This window comes from Myotis myotis, unplaced genomic scaffold, assembly GCF_014108235.1.
Source record: "Myotis myotis isolate mMyoMyo1 unplaced genomic scaffold, mMyoMyo1.p scaffold_m19_p_2, whole genome shotgun sequence".
Taxonomy (NCBI): domain Eukaryota; kingdom Metazoa; phylum Chordata; class Mammalia; order Chiroptera; family Vespertilionidae; genus Myotis; species Myotis myotis.
Genome location: NW_023416324.1, coordinates 169902078 through 169920534, shown reverse-complemented (window position 1 = coordinate 169920534; position 18457 = coordinate 169902078). Strand labels below are relative to the sequence as shown.

Below are 18457 nucleotides of genomic sequence, written 5' to 3'. Positions count from 1 at the left end.
CATTCAAGATGGCAAAGATGTCAACCAAGTAAGCTATTTTCTGCAGTTCACTTTTATCACTGAAAAGTGCTTCGAACTGCGGTCTTGCTTTCTGATTAGAAAATGTTTTGAGTTCATCACGAAGCTCAAAAAAAACCACATTTTAAAATTTTTCCTCTCGACAACCATCTCACTTCAGTGTGAAATAGCAGAGCATTGTTCGGCGCATCCAACTCATTGCACAGTTGCGAAAACAGTCGACTGTTTAAAGTGCTTGCCTTTACAAAATTGACATAACTTATGATGCTTTTCATTACTTCTTGTAACTCTTGTGGCAGCGTCTTCATTGCTAATATTTGCCAATGAATCACAAAGTGAATTCCAATGACTTTTGGTGGCTCATTCAGTACCAAATATTGAAATCCAGAACGACATCCTAGCATAACTGGAGCACCATCTGTGCAAATACCACAAACCTTTTCCAAAGAGATCTTATGCTCCTTCATAAATGAACCAACTGTGTCAAATACATCACATGCCGTAGTTGTTGTTTCAAAAGGTTTGCAAAAACGAAACTCATCTTTAAAGTCGCCATCATTAATATACCTCATGTAAACCAGTAATCGTGAACAGTTTGCAACGTCTGTAGATTCATCAAGCTGGATACTAAATATTGGAAGTGGAGCATATTTAATTTCCTGGATTACCTGATCAAGAATATCAGCAGCCATAACTGGTTTGGCTCAGTGAATAGAGCGTCAGCTTGTGGACTCAAGGGTCCTGGGTTCAATTCCGGTCAAGGGCATGTACCTTGGTTGCAGGCACATCCCCAGTGGGGGTGTGTGCAGGAGGCACCTGGTCGATGTTTCTCTCTCATTGATGTTTCTAGCTCTCTATCCCTCTTCCTTCCTCTCTGTAAAAAAATCAATAAAATATATTTAAAAAAAAAAAGAATATCAGCAGACATGTCATCTATTCTTCTGCGGACAGTATCATTAGAGAAGGAAATTGCACTCAATTTCATAACAAATTCGTCTCTGATCATAACTTGAACAATGTCTTTGGTTGCTGGCAACAGTAAAACCTCAGCAATGGTGTGAGGTTTCATAGCTCTGGCGATTCTGAGTGTCACCAAATATGAAGCTTCAACGGTTGCTGCGTTTTGTTTGTGGTACTTGCCACCAGAGTCAAGTCTGGCTTTCTTGAGTCCATCAGCTTTGCTTCTAAAATAGTTGGTATTCTTGCCGGCAAAGCTCGGATGCTTGCTATCAAAATGGCATTTTAGTTTTTTCGGCTTCATAGATTCGGCTGATAGAACTTCACAACAAATAACACATTGCAGTTTCTCAATTCCTGCTGTAATTATTGAGGTAAAACCATACTGTAAAAAATCCTCACTATATTTTCTTTTCTTAACATTCTTCTCTACACGATCCATTGTCATGGGATGGTTTGCTAATGAAAATAATATATAACAATAGCTTTAATAATACAAAAGATGATACATGGCATAGTTCAGTCAATAGTTCATTAAAGTTTCCTATGATTTACCATTCTCTGTGTTGTTTTTGTTACATACCTGTTACTATCACAAGGGGGCAGTATTCACATCAACCACAGCTGAATATAAAAAGACCGATCAGCATCCAGATTAAGTTCCCATCATACAGATTTTTTTTTTTGCAGTAGTTGCTGATTTTACAGTACATGATTTTACATTTACCCAGTAATTATAATTCATGAAGTGTCGTTTTACCTCCAATACTGCTGCTTTCAACACAGCAGCTGCTTTTAACAGAGTAGCTGCTTTCAACACAGCAGCTGCTTTCTACACAGTAGCTGCTCTCTACACATGTGTGACTGGTCCGCATAAGTACATTATGGTGCCAACCCTGTCACATACACCTGTATTTGTATGGGGTGTATATGATGGGGTTGGCGCAATGATGTCATCATGCCGGGTACTTATATGTGGACGTATCTGCATGTGGGTGGACCCGCCTGGAGACGGATAGAGGAGCCGTGTCTCGGTTCCTAAGACCATTGAAAATATGTGTTTTCTCATGGTCTTTGGCGACCCCTGTGAAAAGGTCGTTCAACCCCCAAAGGGGTCGCAACCCATAGGTTGAGAACTGCTGACTTATATTATCAGTAAGGATGATAATAAAGTATTTTATTATTCAGTGTTACCAAATTACCAAATGTTCTTGGCCTTTCTCAATAGCTCCACTATAACTAATACTAGAGGCCTGGTGCACGAATTTTTGCACAGGGGATGGGGGGCCCTCAGCCTGGTCTGCTCACTCTTGCAATCTGGGACCCTTGGAGGATGTAGCAGTGCAACAAGTGGCAGGCGGCCAGGGAGGAGACTGAGCCAAGGTGGGGCACTGTGCCTCTGGTGCTCATCCTTGCTTGCTACGCCTGCTGCTGCTGCTTGGCAGTGCTGCTGTGGAGTCAGGAACAGCTCCCGCCACTGCAGCTGCGCTCACCAGCCATGAGCCCAGCTTCTGGCTGAGTGGTGCTCTTCCTGTGTGAGCACACTGACCATCAGGGGACAGCTCCTGCATTGAGCATCTGCCCCCTGGTAGTCAGTGCACGTCATAGTGACTGGTAGACTGGTCTTTCTGGTCATTCCAGTTGTTCAGCATAAAAGTTGCTTAGGCTTTTATATATATAGATTATCCACCCAACAAATGAGTAAACTAATATATAGAATGACAAAATGACTTGATACAGGTCTCACAGCAAGTGGAAGGGCTGAGATTTATACCATATCCTCAACACAAGTCACAGTGTTCACACATTTTTATTTCATTTCCAACACTAAATGGCTGAAGTTTATTATAATACCAACTAGAGGCCTGGTGCATGAAATTAATGCACTGGGGGGGTGTCTCTCAGCCCAGCCTGTGCCCTCTCGCAATCCAGGACCCTTTGGGGGATGTCCAACTGCTGGTTTAGGCCCCCAAGGGGTCCCAGATTGAGAGAGGGATGTAGTAGTGTGCCAAGTGTCAGGCAGCCATGGAGGAGCCAGAACCAGGGCCAGGTGCCATGCTGCTCACTTGCGCACATCATAGATTGCTGTGCCTGCTGCTGCCACTCAGTATTGCTGCCACAGAGTCAGGAGAGGCTCTTGCTGCTGCAGCTGTGCTTGCCAGCCATGAGCCTGCTTCTGGCTGAGTGGAGCTCCCTCTGTGGGAGCTCACTGACCATCAGGGGGCAGCTCCTGCATTAAGCACCTGCCCCCTGGTGGTCAGTGAGCATCATAGCGACTGGTCGACTGGTTGTTCCAGCTTAACAGTTGCTTAGGCTTTTGATAGATAGATAGATAGATAGATAGATAGATAGATAGATAGATAGATAGATAGATAGATAGATGATAGATAGACAATAACAAATGGAAGAGAGTAAAATACTTCATTGGAAAACATGTATAACTGTTCTGTCAGGGCATGGCCAGTGTTTCTACTGAAGGAATAACATCACAGACAGTGAGCATATTGACAGGACTGCAGAGACTTCCAAACCATTCGGTAACAAGCGTACTTTATTTTTACCATTTAACTTTTGAAAAAGTGTACAGCAAAACATCATCTCTATCCACTGTCTCCACCCATTGGATTCTTTCCCCATCCTTAAGGAATCATTGCTAACATTTCTATATATTCTTTTAGAGTTACTTTAGGCATACATAAGCAAATACAAATATTTATTCTTACTCCTTCTTCTCCTTTTTACATGAAAGGTGGCATATTTACCATCTCTTCTGAAAAATATTTTCTTTCTCTTAATAATCTATGTTGAAATCTTTCCAAGTTAATATGAGTTCCTCATTTTTTAATATATTCAATATATTTAATTGTATAGATGTTTCCCATGATATATGTAACTAGTCTCCTATTGATATATATTTGGATTGCTTCTAAATTTTTGCTATTCACAGATAAGACTGCAAAGAACATTTTATACATGTCATTTTCATATATATGCAAGAATATCTATAGTATAATATCGCAGAGGTGGAATGTGTAAATCAAAGTAAAGAGTATTTTGATAAATTTTGCCAATTGCTTTTTATAAAGAAGACAACTAAGGTTTTGAAAAATTCTACATTAATATATTAAATTTCAAAAATTTTTGGTAAAGTGCCTGGCATAAAATCATTCAACAAAATACTTATTTTAGGATTATTTCATAATTCTCCAATTCCAGTTGTGTGTGTGTTTTTCTCTTGAAAAGTATTAATTTCAATACCAAATTATATTAGCTGCAGCAGAAATTATGTGACTATAGGAAGAAAGTCAGGAAAAATACCCATGATGATTCATCACAGAAAATATCATGTTGTAGAGATTTGACCAGTGGGCCTGATAGTCTGGCTGCATCACAGGGAGCCAAGGTTGTGTGATGGAAGAATTGTCATGGGATCATAGGAAATTTCCCTCCATGGTAGTCCAGTCTTTCCAGTAGAGTCACTGGAAACCAGTGATGTTGGCACAGCCTCCATCAGTGGGAGCTCAAGGAATATTTGATTAATGTCCCAGAATTTAACTGATCTCATGACATGCAGGTTTCATGGGGTGCCATGTTAGCTTTCTGACAACCTTTTAACCAGCAGTAGGGGATGGGAAGAGAGTCAGAAATCACTCAGTTTACTGTCTGACCATCCAATTCAACAGAAAACCCGTTAAAGACATAGAATCAGAATATTTGTGTTAGGCCATAATCAGGTATTCTTAAAGATGTCAAGGAAGTTTTAATCATCAGCTTGACTCAGAAAGCTTTGGCTTGATCTACTACTTAGATAAGGAAACAGAGGCCAAGGAAAGTCAAATTCTTGTCTAAAAGTCAGAATCCATTCATGACACATCGGAAATATAAACCCAGGCCACTCAACTCTTCAGGAGTTGACCAGTCCCTTTTCTGCATAACTTGGGCTGTGTGCAGTAAATCAGAGGAAGGGGGGAGCCAAGTAGGCAAAACTCTATACCTTTACCCCCACTTATCTGAGGCAGCTCCATTCTGGTCCCGTTTTTCATATATGGATTTTCCCTCAGGGGATGTCCACTGATGGGTCCTTAGCACTGCCACGGAGGCAGAAGAGGCTCCCACCACCCCTGTTGTGCTTGCCAGCGGTGAGCCCAGCTTCTGGATGAGCAGGGTTCCCCCTGTGGAAGTGCACTGACCACCAGAGAGCAGCTCCTGCATTGAGTGTCTGCCCCCTGGTGGTCGGTGCTTGTCATAGTGACTGGTTGTTCCACTGTTCAGTCGATTTGCATATTACCCTTTTATTATATAGAATTTTTTCTTGACCAATGGATTCTGTGGCCAAAATGTTGAAAAGCCTTTTATCATAGACTGAGAAGACAAGCAAACCAAGATCCTACCACCATCCAGTCTCTGGGAGGAAAAGATATTTGAATGGATCATAGCCAGGCCACTGTCCCTGTTTTCTTTTGTGAGAGAAGGGTCTTAGGCTGGGAGTATTAAGAATGTTAATACATAGACAAAATAAGACATTAAAGCCATATTGCATAGAGAATATATGAAATTTTCAAGCTACTTGTCAGGAGCCAAGTCTTAGGAATGAGGTCAGCACTACATTGTAGGCCCAGAAATTGAAGGTCTGGGTTTCTTGTATCTGCCACTTCCTAGCTGAGTGAACTTGACAAGTTACTTCCCCTCACTGAACCTGTTTCTACACCTATAAAATGAAATGGCTTAGACTAAATAAGCCCTAGGCTATAGTCATTCTCAACCTTGGCTACACATGGGAGTCATCTGGGATGCTTTAAAAAAATACTAATATATTGATGTATGAGTTCCATCCACTGAGCGTCTGATATAATTGTCCTGATGCACAACATGGACATTAGGATTTTTTAAAGCTTCCCTGGTTTTTCTGATGTGCAGCCTAGGTTTAGAATAACTGTCTAGAGGTCAATGGCTCTCATAGTCGTGTCCCACACCAACAGTATCACCTGGGAACTTGACGAAAATGCCAGTTCTCAAGCTCATTTCAGACCCAATGAATCGAAACTCTGGGGTCAGTGCCCAGGCATCTGTGTTTTAAAATACATTTCAGGTAGTTCTGATGTGCACTGCTGTTTAAAAAATCACTGAGCTGGAAGGTCTACACATTTCCAATTTGGACAGGGATTCATTCATCAATTTCCAAGCTAGAGGTAGGCCCATAAGTAGGAACACCTGCTCAAAGAAGAGTGAAGAAAGTGATGTAAGGAGACAAAAGAGTTTATTTTCTAGAGACAGCTACAGTTATGGTCAGAATTTTGGAAGGTTTCTCTCTGGTGTTTCATTGCCATGTGCTCTTTGAAGAGAGAAAGGTTTGATTTAAAAAATACACACATTACTAAATGCTTTGAACTTCCTGATAAACATGTTTGTTCAGAAAAACTGATTCTCTGAAAATGGCTGTCTTTATTTCTATGAGAAAATGTGAGTAAGATTATGGAAGACAGAAATTGGATCACTTTTATCTCACTCGAGCAAAGCAACTTAGTAAGTACAGAGTTCAAGGCTAAGCTTTCCAGGAGGAAGTGCCTAGAGCAAATAGGCAAATGTAAGAACTATCTTTCCTGCTCAGCTTTTTGGAGAAGCTGTAGAAACATAATAACTAATCACAAACACAAAGAGGATTCAGTCTTCTCTAAACTAGGTATTTTCTTTTTCCCACTCAGCCGGGGACCATTGAGACTGCCATGGAAGACTTGAAAGGCCACATAGCCAAGACTTCTGGAGAGAAAATTCAAGGCTTCTGGCTCTTGACAGAGTGAGTAGTTATGACTCAGTGAAGGGAATTGGAAATCTAGCATTTTCCTTGACACCTCTATAACAGAATAGGAAATGGATCTGTGGAAGAATTTCTTCTGGTTGTCATGCAAGATAATTGACATATCCAGTTAGAAAGTAAAGTTTCATAGTGCCCCATGGATGATGGTATGACAACTGTTTCCCAGGCTCATCACTTCACTCAGCCATCACTATTGCTACCTTAGGTCAGGCTCTCATAATTGATCTCAAGGACTATTGCATTTACTTCCTAACTGAACTCTCTGGTTCCAATCTCTGACTCTCTTCAACCACATAAGGCTAACCATCTCACTCTGGGTAGAATTAAAAGGAAGATTAGGAAAGAGGATAAATGAGGTCAACATATACAGTTTGAATTTTATCTTGTGTACAATATCAGCAGAAAAAAAAACACACAGGAAAATCATGCAGAATAGAAAAACAGGCCACCTGTCCAATTAGAATTAAACAAACAAACAAACAAACAAACAAACTAAGGTTGCCCTATCTGGTTTGGCTCAGTGGATAGAGCATCGGCCTGCAGACTGAAGGGTCCCGGACTTGATTCTGGTCAAGGGCACATGCCTGGGTTGCAGGCTCGATCCCCAGTAGGGGGTGTGCAGGAGGCAGCCAATCAATGATTCTCTCTCATCATTGATTTTTCTATCTCTCTCTCCCTCTGCCTTCCTCTCTGAAATCAATAAAAAATATATTAAAGCAAAACAAAAACTAAGGTTAAAACTTAAGTCCTTATCACTTTAATATCTGCTCCATTTGCTCTAAATCTTAAAGTATCTCTAAGGGCTTTCATTGCAGATGACACCACGAAGGTGGTTACTTCGCTGTGCTGCCCTGAAACTCTAGTGTCTGAGTGACCTTTTCTTCACCCACCAGGAAAATATTAGGAACACCATTGCTTTTACAATGATATGTAAAATCTATACTAATAATAGAGGAATGTGCAAATTGGTTGTGATACCCTCACGCAATGACTCAAGAGCAAGCTGTGTGGGGTGACCAGGCCAGCAAGGGGTGCAGTGAAGGGCAAACAAACGACTGAACAGCAGGCTGCGTGGGGTGACCAGGCTTGCAGGGGGGCAGTGAGGGGTGACCAGGCCAGCAGTGGGAGGCAGTTGGGGGCAACTAAGCCAGCAGGGGGCAGTTAGGGGCAAATCAGGCCAGCAGAAGGGACAGTTAGGGGCAATCAGGCAAACAGGCAGAGGACATTAGGGGTGATCAGGCAGGCAGGGAGATGAGCAGTTAGGAGCCAGCAGTTCTGGATTGTAAGAGGGATGTCCAATTGCCTGTTTAGGCCTGGGGATCAGGCCTAAACCGGCATTCAGACATCCCTGAGGGATCCCAGTTTGGAGAGGGTACAGGCTGGGCTGAGGGGAGCCCTCCTACTGTGCAAAAATTTTGTGCACCGGGCCTCTAGTATTCATATAATAAGGGAAAGAGGCACCTCTTTTCTGCTGCAGAATCCATAATATTAAATGGAGAATGAAATTAGAACTCCATTTCAGATGATTAATTGGTTCAGTGAGTTTCCTGTCTTGGTAACATGATCACTGGCGATTCCAGCAGAACAGCTCAGTAATCCCTGTACCTGGAGTGAAGAAGGTCTGATCCAGTGGCATGCTGGGGCTGGTTCACAGTGGCTCACAAGAGGTGAATGGTACAGTTTCAGGAATTTTGAGAGTCAGTTATTAATTATTAATATTAAATTATATAAAGTTTCCAACCAAATAAATTAAATTTAAAACAAAGGTAATATACTCAAAACTCCTCACTTTCTGATTTTTTTACTTCATTTTACTGTTACATATGCTCTTTGTGTTATTTCTGCCTATAACATTTGTGTGATGGAAATACTATATGATGGTACAACTGCACAACTTTTCCCAACTGCAATTCAGTGATGTCATGTTGGCAGCTTGGAATTAAACCTGGTGGCAGTGATTACACAAAGGGAATAAGCAAATTCCAGAAAGCAGAGCTTGATTTACTTTTTTGATTGTCTAAACTTAAGAGAGTAATGAGAATATGTCAAGAATGCAGATTAAGTATACAAGTGTGTCATCTCTGTGGCTATGATATTGTAGCAGCACAAAAAATATTAAGGAAATATTCCCCCACCATTCAAAAATAATTATCAACTATTATCCAATTCAGCAAAAAAAAAAAAAAAAATCACCCTTTTCACTAATGCATGGATGAACACTGGGCAAGTGGCCGAGGAAAGCAGAGGCCAAGCAGAGGCAGCAAAGTTGTAAAGGGGCAGTAGTCTGGACCCTTGGCTGGGGCAGAAGCCATTGACTGTTCTCAAAACTACACTGTGGACACCCAGCCCAAGCTGGAAATGACAAATGTATCTTCTTCCTTCTCCATCTGTCTAGCACTCTCTACTAAAAAAACATGACATGGTTCACACTTTAAAGAAAACATGCTTAAAAGAATTAAGTGGTTTATCACAGAACATGTACAATGGATGCATTTAGAACTGAGAGGAAATCAGCTGATAACTGACATATCTAGGCTTGGTGGGTCTTTGTATTTAATCATAGAGGATAAAGGAATCCAGGGCAACTCCTGGGCTTTGACTTGGGGAACTTGTGGGTTGACTGGGCCACCATTCCCAGGTGTAGAATAAAATATTTCTTCTTTGTTTAGAAACGACCATATGCCAAACATTGTAAAAGAAACTTGGTGTACACAATTTCACTTTATCCTTCCAATAATCTTATCATTCACTTTTTACAGAACTTGTTGAGTACAATTTTGGGAAAAATGTGTCTGAGGTATCCATTAAAGCATCCACAGAGGTGATTAATAGATTGTTTTAGATATGGGTCCAAATACTATCTTCATAAGTAACTTTTCAAAAAGGAGAGTAATCCTGACATGCTTGTTTCCTATAGGCTTGCCTTTTATAGTAGCTTAAATAACATTGCGCCAGTAAAGGCATTTTTTTTTTTCATGGAATGGCATGTGAATTAGTTCAGGTGAGCTGATTCGTGATGTTCTAAATTGACCAGATATATTATTCAGTAAAGTTAGAAAAATGAGTTTGAAGGCACTTGGTCAGAGGACCTGGAGAATATGAATAGAGAGACCAGAAGGAGAAAGATTCAACCATTAATGCCAGCTGGGTCCCAGAAAGCTGAAAACATTAAGAATACCCTAAATAGACCCAGTTAAGACCCAGGCCTCCATCCCAGCTTATCCAGGAGCTTTATTTGTCTCAACAGCTATAAACACAGGATTGTGTTTATCTCAATTTTGTCTCCTCTTCTCACTGTCTTTCTTTCCTGAACCTCTGGGAAAGGACTTTTTAAAGAAATTGTATGTACCCTTTTAGAAGTGATCCATTAAGCCAGAACCAAAGAGAACATCTTGACACTCTATGGAGTCTCAAAAATGTATGCTATGATGAAAATGAAGTGGCTTCTTAGTGGAATGTACTCAAGATGTCTTTGTTTATAGTTGTTAAGAGGGTAGGTGGAGATGGGATCTTCCCTCCATACATGTTAGTGGGGGTTGTTGTATTTATTACTCTTATTCATAAACAGGAAGGCTTGTCTCTAGTGTCTGGGTTCAGGTAACTCCAGCTCTTCATCTTTGTGGAAAATACTTACAACATGCTTCATTGCCTACCTTCCTCTAAACCCATCGATGTTTCTATCTGAGGGCTTTGGTATAATAAATACATGAAATTGAATTAAGTATCTACATTAAGCATCTAGACCAGGGGTGGGCAAACTTTTTGACTCGAGGGCCACAATGGGTTCTTAAACTGGACTCAAAAGAAGGAGCTGCAGCCGTCTTTCCCGACATTGCCATGTTAACACTGCTGCTGGTGAAGGAGCGGAGGCGAGAGCAAGAGAACCCTCTGCTCTTTCGGCTCCGTGGGCTGGATAGAACAGCTGAATGGGCCAGATCCAGCCCGCGGGCCGTAGTTTGCCCACGGCTGATCTAGACAGTAAACAAAAGTGAAGTCAATGAGGCAGTCTGATGTCATACAAAGAATCCTGAATTTGGAATCAGGAAACTTGGATTTGAAAACTTGCTCCACTATTTACCAGCAGTGCAGCTGGGTGAACTTGAGTAGGCTTTGTCTTTCTTTCTTTTTTTTTAATTAGTGAATTTGTTTAAAAATTCACTATTCTTTAAAGAAGTACAAACCACTGTTAATTTTTGCTACATCTTCTTACAGATTTTCTTTATGCACTTTGTCAGAGATTGTTATAATATAATAGATAACATTTATTGAGCACTTAAATTGTACCAAGTATTGTGATAAGTGCCTTCTGTGCATTTGCCATTATATTAGTTTAATACATATAATTGTGATTATCTCTAAATGGCACTTCTCTCAGGTTTTTCCTTGGATTGTTCCTGGTTATCATGTAGTTTTTGTAAAGTGAGTCAATCATTCACGTATTATTGGACAATTACTTCCCCAATTGTCAACGGCTACACACATTTAAGAGCTTATATTATTCTTTTAAACTTGAAGCACAAAGTAAGGGATATTTACAAGTGGGGTAGAATAAATCTTTATGATTAGGAAGAGAAATAAAAAATATATAAGGCATTGACCATTTATTTTTGAGAAACACAATAAATCATAGTTCTATTGCACTTTATAGTTTAAAAAGTGCTCTTCTTCATTTAAGTCCATCTTCATAGCAATCATCTGAGGTAGGAAAGGTTACCTACAGTTTACACATGAGGAAATCAAGATTCAGAAGAGTAACACAGCTCTTAAGTAGCACAGGTAGGGCTGTAATGCATTATACTGGCCCGACTTTTGCTAAAATAGTCCTTTAGCAATTGTGCAAAGATTTCATGTGTGCCTTCTATTAAATTGTAGTGTGTGGTTCCTCTGACAGAAGCATGTTGTATAAGCTCAGAACTCTGTTTCTTGGGCTTGTTGGGGTAAGGAGCAGTATGCCGAGCATCTCTGCTTAATTTATAAAGATCCCCAGAATAAGAGTTCCATCTTAGATGTTTAAGTAAAAAGAAAGGCATTCTGGGAGATAAAGGGACAATGAGGAACAGGTGACTGTGAACTATTTTTCAGGTATGGGGAGAGGCCTCTTTGGAGTACACTGATCCCTAAAGCAGCACTGCATGTGATTGCTTTCACACCTGCTCTCACATGTGATCCTCATACAGACCCACAGGAGAAGGCAAGGAGAAACTATTGGCTTCATTTTATGGATGAAGAAACCCAGGGATGAAATGACCTGTGTAAGGGCAACCGCTTATTAAGGGTCACAGGAGGGCTTGACTCCTGTGACCTCCCAACCAGTCTGGTTGTCATCTCATTGCACTGTTCTTGCTGCCTTTTGTGATGATTTCATCCCCCGACATAGTGATCAGGGCAGTTTGAATTGGGTAAATGATCTTTGTGCCTGTGTCTGGTTTCTTTGTTGATTGTCTATTGTTTGCAAAGAGGAGGGTCAGAGATTCACTGGACAGGTTCAGACACCTTTTTCTCTCCAGAGCATGCTCTGCCTTTGGCTGTTTATTTGACTTCATTCAGTCTTTTTCTAGAATTAACTAAAAAGTCAGATACGTGTAAGGGATGGTGGATGTCACTAATGGGTAAGGCCAATCGCACTTATCTTGTCATAGTCCAATTCTGTTATAAGGAACACTGACCTATATTTGTAATGAAAAATATTACTACTTATAATTTTAAAAAATAATTATTAAAAAAACCAGAAATCAGGGATTTTTATCCTTTTAGTCATGAATAATAAACATCTACGAAAATTAAGTTAACACTCTAAATTGTTTTTGCATACTTTTATTTACGTATTGTAGATGCTTGTGACTCAACATGTGAGAATCAGCAACACTAGCAGCATGTAGGAACCTATTAGCAATGCTGACCCTCAGGACGCACCCAGACATACTGAGCCTGAAGCTGAATTTTCACAAAATCTCCAGTTAATTCCTATGTGCACTAAAATGTGAGAAGCACTTTCCAGATCACTCTCATGCATCGAGGACTTCAGTGTGTTCTCATTGCCTGCATACCCTTTTGGTTCATCTGCAAGACCCTGCATGTCATGGAGTGACAATTGAACTTCCTACTGTTTCCCAGAAGTTCCTGACACAATTTCTTGACCCCATCACTGCACTTGCCCCATTTGCTCTGTTTTATATGCCTTTCTCTCTTTTCTGTTCATCCAGATCTTTCCTGTCCTTCAAGAATGTTATATCCAGAAAGCCTTTCAATAATAATTCAACCAAAACAATTGTCTCTCCCTTCTTGTGCTCCTGCTTTACTTTATAGTATAGTTCATATGCACATTGTGAGGAAGGTATTTCTTGAGCCAGGGCCTGATTTTGTCCAGGCCCATTTCTGCCCATCTCCCAGTGCTCTTAGTACAGTGGTAGGTTTCAGAACCTATCATGGACTTGACTTGAATTTAATTCTGAGAGAGTCATCTACTGTTTGAAGCCCTTCACTGACATGAGTAGGATCTATCCATGAAGTTCTGCCTCTGTTTCCCTGGTCCTCCAAGCAGCCCAAAGAGACTTTCTCTGTCCTTGGGTGAAAGCACTCAGGCTGAGGAGTGCCTCAGATCTATCAAGATGTTAATGACCTGTGGCAGGACTCTGGCAGCCAGAAAAGCACATTCACTGCCAGAATCCATTTATACTGGGTGGGTGTTTTCGACAACCACTTAATTAAACACATTGCTTTTCTCTATAAATTCCCCATGGCAGCAGCTTCATCCAGATAGCTAATGGTCCCTGAGTGACCTGAGTTATAGGACAGTGAGGGCATTTAGTTACTGCAGTCACAGACGTACTTGGAAGTGTTTGTTTTCCCAAGACTGCTACCAATTAGGGAAGAGTTAGAAAGATCCAAGACGTGAAAAAAGTCTAATGCAGCTAAATGCCCAGTTTCGTCATTTATTAGCTATGTGACCTTGATTGTGTAAATATCTTATATCCTCTGGGCCTCCATTTTGTCATTTATTAAATGGGGATATAAAGAGGGTTATTAATTTAAGAATTAAATTTAGTATATATGTAAAATACTTAGCAATAAAACAGCTTTTGCCACATTGTACGTGCCACATAAGAGTTAGCTTTTATTATTATTATTTATTCACATTTACTCATCATGCATTCATTTAAATATTTGCCAAGCTTCTTGCATAAGCCAGACTCCACCCTCACTGATGAAAATACAGATGCAAATAAGATAAGATTTCTGTCTTCAAGGAGTGTTCAGTCTTGTGGGAAGGAGGACATGTAAATGGATTCACAACATAATGTAATACATGCTGATAAACAGTCCTGCAAATGACTCTATGGGAACACAGAACTCACTGGGTCTGTACTGTTGAGTTAGACAAAGGGTATAGACAGATTTACAGGCAGAAGAGAAATTTCTAAAAAGATATGAAAAAGAGCATTCTATGCAGAGGGAAGAATATATTGTGCAGAGTAATGGACACAGGCTCAGGGAACCATAAGTAGTTCAGTGTGGCTAGATCATGGTGATCAAGAGTAAGAGACCTAGCCCTGACCTGTGTGGCTCAGTTGATTGTCTTTCCATGCACCAAAATGTTTCTGGTTCTATTATCTGTCAGGGCATATGCCCGGGTTGCAGGCTTGATCTGGTAGGGGGCGTGCAGGAGGCAGTTGACCCATGTTTCTCTCTCACATCAATGTTTCTCTTTCTCTCTCTTCCCCTCTCTAAAATCAATAGAAACATTTTTTTTTTTTAAGTGAGAGGCCTAGCAACAAGCTAGAAAGGTAGAAAAGAGCCAGAAAGATAAGAATTTTGAATTCCAGGCTAAAGAACTTAGATCATTTTTTTTCCTGGAATCACAAATTGGGGGTCTATAGGCCATTTGAATACTTTTAGATAGGGTGTGTCTTCTTGTTTTGCCAATATCTTGCCAGTCCTTGTTGCCTTGTATGGGCCCCTCTTCACTCCCATGATGCAGTGCTGTATGGTGAGCTCACCTGCATGTAAGAGCCAACTATATACATTGCTTCCAACCACATGTCCAGTGACCTCACACTGGTATATTGAATTCAGTTATGGTAGGGAACTTTATGCCAAAGAAATGAAATCAGGGCATTGGCATCCTTACCATTATTTTAGAATGTGTTTACCATTTACAGCACACCACTCCCTTTATGTTTTCTTCATAACCACTATAGGCATTTTTTTCTTAAGTTACTGAAAGGTATCAAATAGAATATTGACATTTTTAGAAAATCAGTCAGTCCTGGAAAGAGTTTGCTATAGTTTAAACTTAATCTTGATTATTTAGGGATCTGCCAATGTGCGTTTTATTAAAGAAAACAAATAAGACCTCAATCTTAATATTGAGGCTATCAACACATTTTAGCCACTACAACTATTATACAAATGACTATTATAAACTCTTATGAATAAACATGCCGCCTGATTCACAAACAGTAAACTATCTCAACTCTATGGGCTTCTTATGTTGTCCCAAAATACCTGTTGTGGGAAGGTAAGGTGTGTCTAGAAGGAGTAATGGATGTGAAAAGGAGGGTGCCTCTTGGCCTGTTTAGTAGAAAGAATTACAAAGTCTAGGAATTGCTGTGGCTTCTGAAATGATATGCTATGTGAATGTAGACTTCCTAAGCCAAGAAAATTACCAGACAAAGAGGGGGAATTGTATACTAACAAAGGGATCAATCCACCATAAAGACAGAGACATTCTGAAGGTGTAGGCACGAAACAACAGAGCTATAAAATTGTAAAATAAAAATTGATAAAACTGAAAGGAGAAATAGAGAAATCCATGATTGTAGTTGGAAACTTCAACACCATTATGTCAATATGACAAATAGGCAGAAAGTGAGCAAGGATTTAAAAGAACTCAACAAGACCCAATTAACATTCACAGGGAACTTTATCCTATATCAGCAGAATATATGCTCTTTTCAAGCACGCACAGAACATAAACAAAGATCCAACATATCCTGAGCCACAAAACAAACCTCACCAAATTGGAACAAACTGAAATCATACAGAATGTGTTCTTTGACTATACTGGGAGCAAACAGGAAATTAATAACAGAAAGATAAAGGGAAAATCTCCAAACACTTAGAAACAAAGCAGCATACTCTTAAATAACCCAGGGGTCAAAGAAGGAGTTTTAAAAGAAATAAAAAGTATGCTGAACTAAATAAACTAAATCAAAATTCAAAATATTATAATGTGTGGGATACAGCTAAAGCAGTCCTGAGTGATAAATTTATAGCACTAAAGGAAAAGTACTCAAATCAATCAAGAAAAAGTCAAAAAAACAACAATCTAAGCTCTTGCTTCAAGAAGCTAGAAAAAGAATAACAAAGAAACCCACAGTGAGAAGAGAGGGAATAATAAAAATAAGAGTAGAAATCAATGAAAAAACAATACAGAAAATTAATGAAACAAAAAGCTAGTTCTCTAAAAAGTTTAATAAAATTGACAAGCTTTTATCAAGGTTGCCAAAAAAGACAAGGGAACATACAAATTCCCAATATTAGAAATGAATAGGGGTATCACCACCGTCCCCACAAACAACAAAGAGATAAGTGATTATAGCTAACAACTCTACACACATAAGGTGGACAACTTAGATGTAATGGACCTATTTCTCAAAACACAAAACTACCACAACACACCTAACGTGAAGAAGATAATTTGAATAGCCCTATAACTATTCTGAAATTGAATTTGTAATTAAAACCTACTCCCAGAAGAATTCTCCAGGCCCAGATGGTTTCACTGGAAAATGCTGCGAGCATAAATGAAGTAATCCATATGAAGCACTTAGAGAAAAAAAACACAAAAAAGAACTCATACAAAGTAAGCATTAAATGTTAGCCATTAATTGTGACTTCCATAGCACTGTGTACAAATTTATGATGCTATACCATAATTTTCAACCCTATATAATAAAAGGCCAATATGCAAATTGTCCCCTGGACTGAGAGTTCAATTGGGAGTTTGACCAGGGGACAGGGCTGGCCGGCCAACCTCCCATGTTCCCTCACCCTGGCCTGCCTGGCCCGATTGGCTCCGATAGGGGCAGGCTGGCCAGACCCTACCTGTGCACAAATTCATGTACTCAGTCTCTAGTTTACTTATATTCTCCCATATTAGACTATAAGTTTTTTAAAGACAGAGACAATTGTAGATAATTTCATAGCATGAGAAGCTATATAATATCTTTAATAGGCACTCAGCAATATTATTGATGACTTGAAGAGAATTCATTACCTTCCTAAGAGATGGTAATTTGGTAAAGTAGAAAGCTCTAGTGTCTAAAGTGAAATTTACCTTGAATGAATCCTGGCTAAGTTATTTAGAATAATTTAATGTCCGGTATCAGTCAGCTGATGTTGCTATAACAAAATACCATAGACTTGGTGGCTTAAGCAAGAGATATTTATTTCTCACAGTTCTCGAGGCTGGGAAGTCCAAGATCAAGAGGGCTCGCTTCCTAGCTTGTCTTCTTATTGTGTCCTCACATCTTGAAGAGAGGAAGCTCTGGTGTCTCTTTTTCTTCTTATAAGGGTACTAATCCCATCATTTAAACCTAATCACCTCCCAAAGACCCCACCTCTTAGTACCATCACATGGATAGCTTTTAAGAGAATATAGATGTCTGGAACCCCATCTTAGCAATCCTGAATCGGAATCTTCCTGGGTGCTACCCTCCTTTTAAAGGGTAACTTTAAATATATGTATTTAAATTCATAAACCCCTTTGAGAGAGCACTGACCATTTTTTAAAAAATTTGCAATCAACTGGAACAGTAAGAAATTTCATGATAACATTTCTTTTTCCTGAAAAAAATATTCTTTATGGATATATAAATGGATGTTTCCAGGTTCATCCTATCTATGTTTTATGGGAACATTTTATCTGTCCTATAGAGGTACACATTACAGAAGTGTTGAATAAATTAATAAATCATACTGAGACATATTTTTGATGTATATTCCAAAGAATCATTTGTACTTTGTAATTTGTGTTTTTCCAACACTCACCAGACAGCAGAAAATGAAGTGCTGATGAGTACTTTATTCAAGGGCATCAACTAGGTAGGTGCCTGGGGTTCCTTTGCTTCAGCTCTGTGAACAATGGACTGGAAACCTAGAGACCTGAGTCTGTGGACTTGTCTTACCATTATCAAGTCTCATCTCACCTTTGGGTGCAACAGTAGCTCTTCCCTATGGGATTTCATCTCACATCTTAAAGAATTATGTATCCTTTAAGTGTAGAATGTTCTTCTCAGTACCTAGCACAGAATCTGGCACGTGACTGGCTACTTGGGGGAGTAGGGAGCAAAAATAAACCACAGGAAGTCAAGTCAGGGGACCTGGGAACAGGGAAGGTTTATGGACATCATGTTTTTATTAGAATACTGTTTACTTGAAAGTCCTCTATTTTAAATAAATCAGAGAGGCTTAGGGAAAGAGTAACTAAATGACTGAAAGAATTGCATGTGGATTATTTAGCCAAAGGTTTTATAAGTCGTCGCTTAACACAGACAGGGGGAGGGAAATTGTTTTGCTTTAATACCATGCATTTTTCATTAGTTAGTGTTTGAAGAGCAAACCCAAATTGGATTCTCTTCAGGGCTTGGAACCCAATGGGTAGTC

The 18457-nt window shown here is 39.7% G+C and overlaps 1 protein-coding gene across 2 annotated transcripts in view; it reads left to right on the top strand.

Moving 5' to 3' along the window:
• TPRG1 (tumor protein p63 regulated 1) overlaps positions 1 to 18457 on the top strand; it is a 139218-nt gene that overhangs the window by 44094 nt on the left and 76667 nt on the right. For both annotated transcript variants that reach the window (XM_036350738.1, XM_036350739.1), the window contains one exon: positions 6678 to 6769. In XM_036350738.1, the coding sequence (XP_036206631.1) occupies positions 6678 to 6769 (92 nt within the window). The remainder of the gene's footprint in view (positions 1 to 6677; positions 6770 to 18457) is intronic.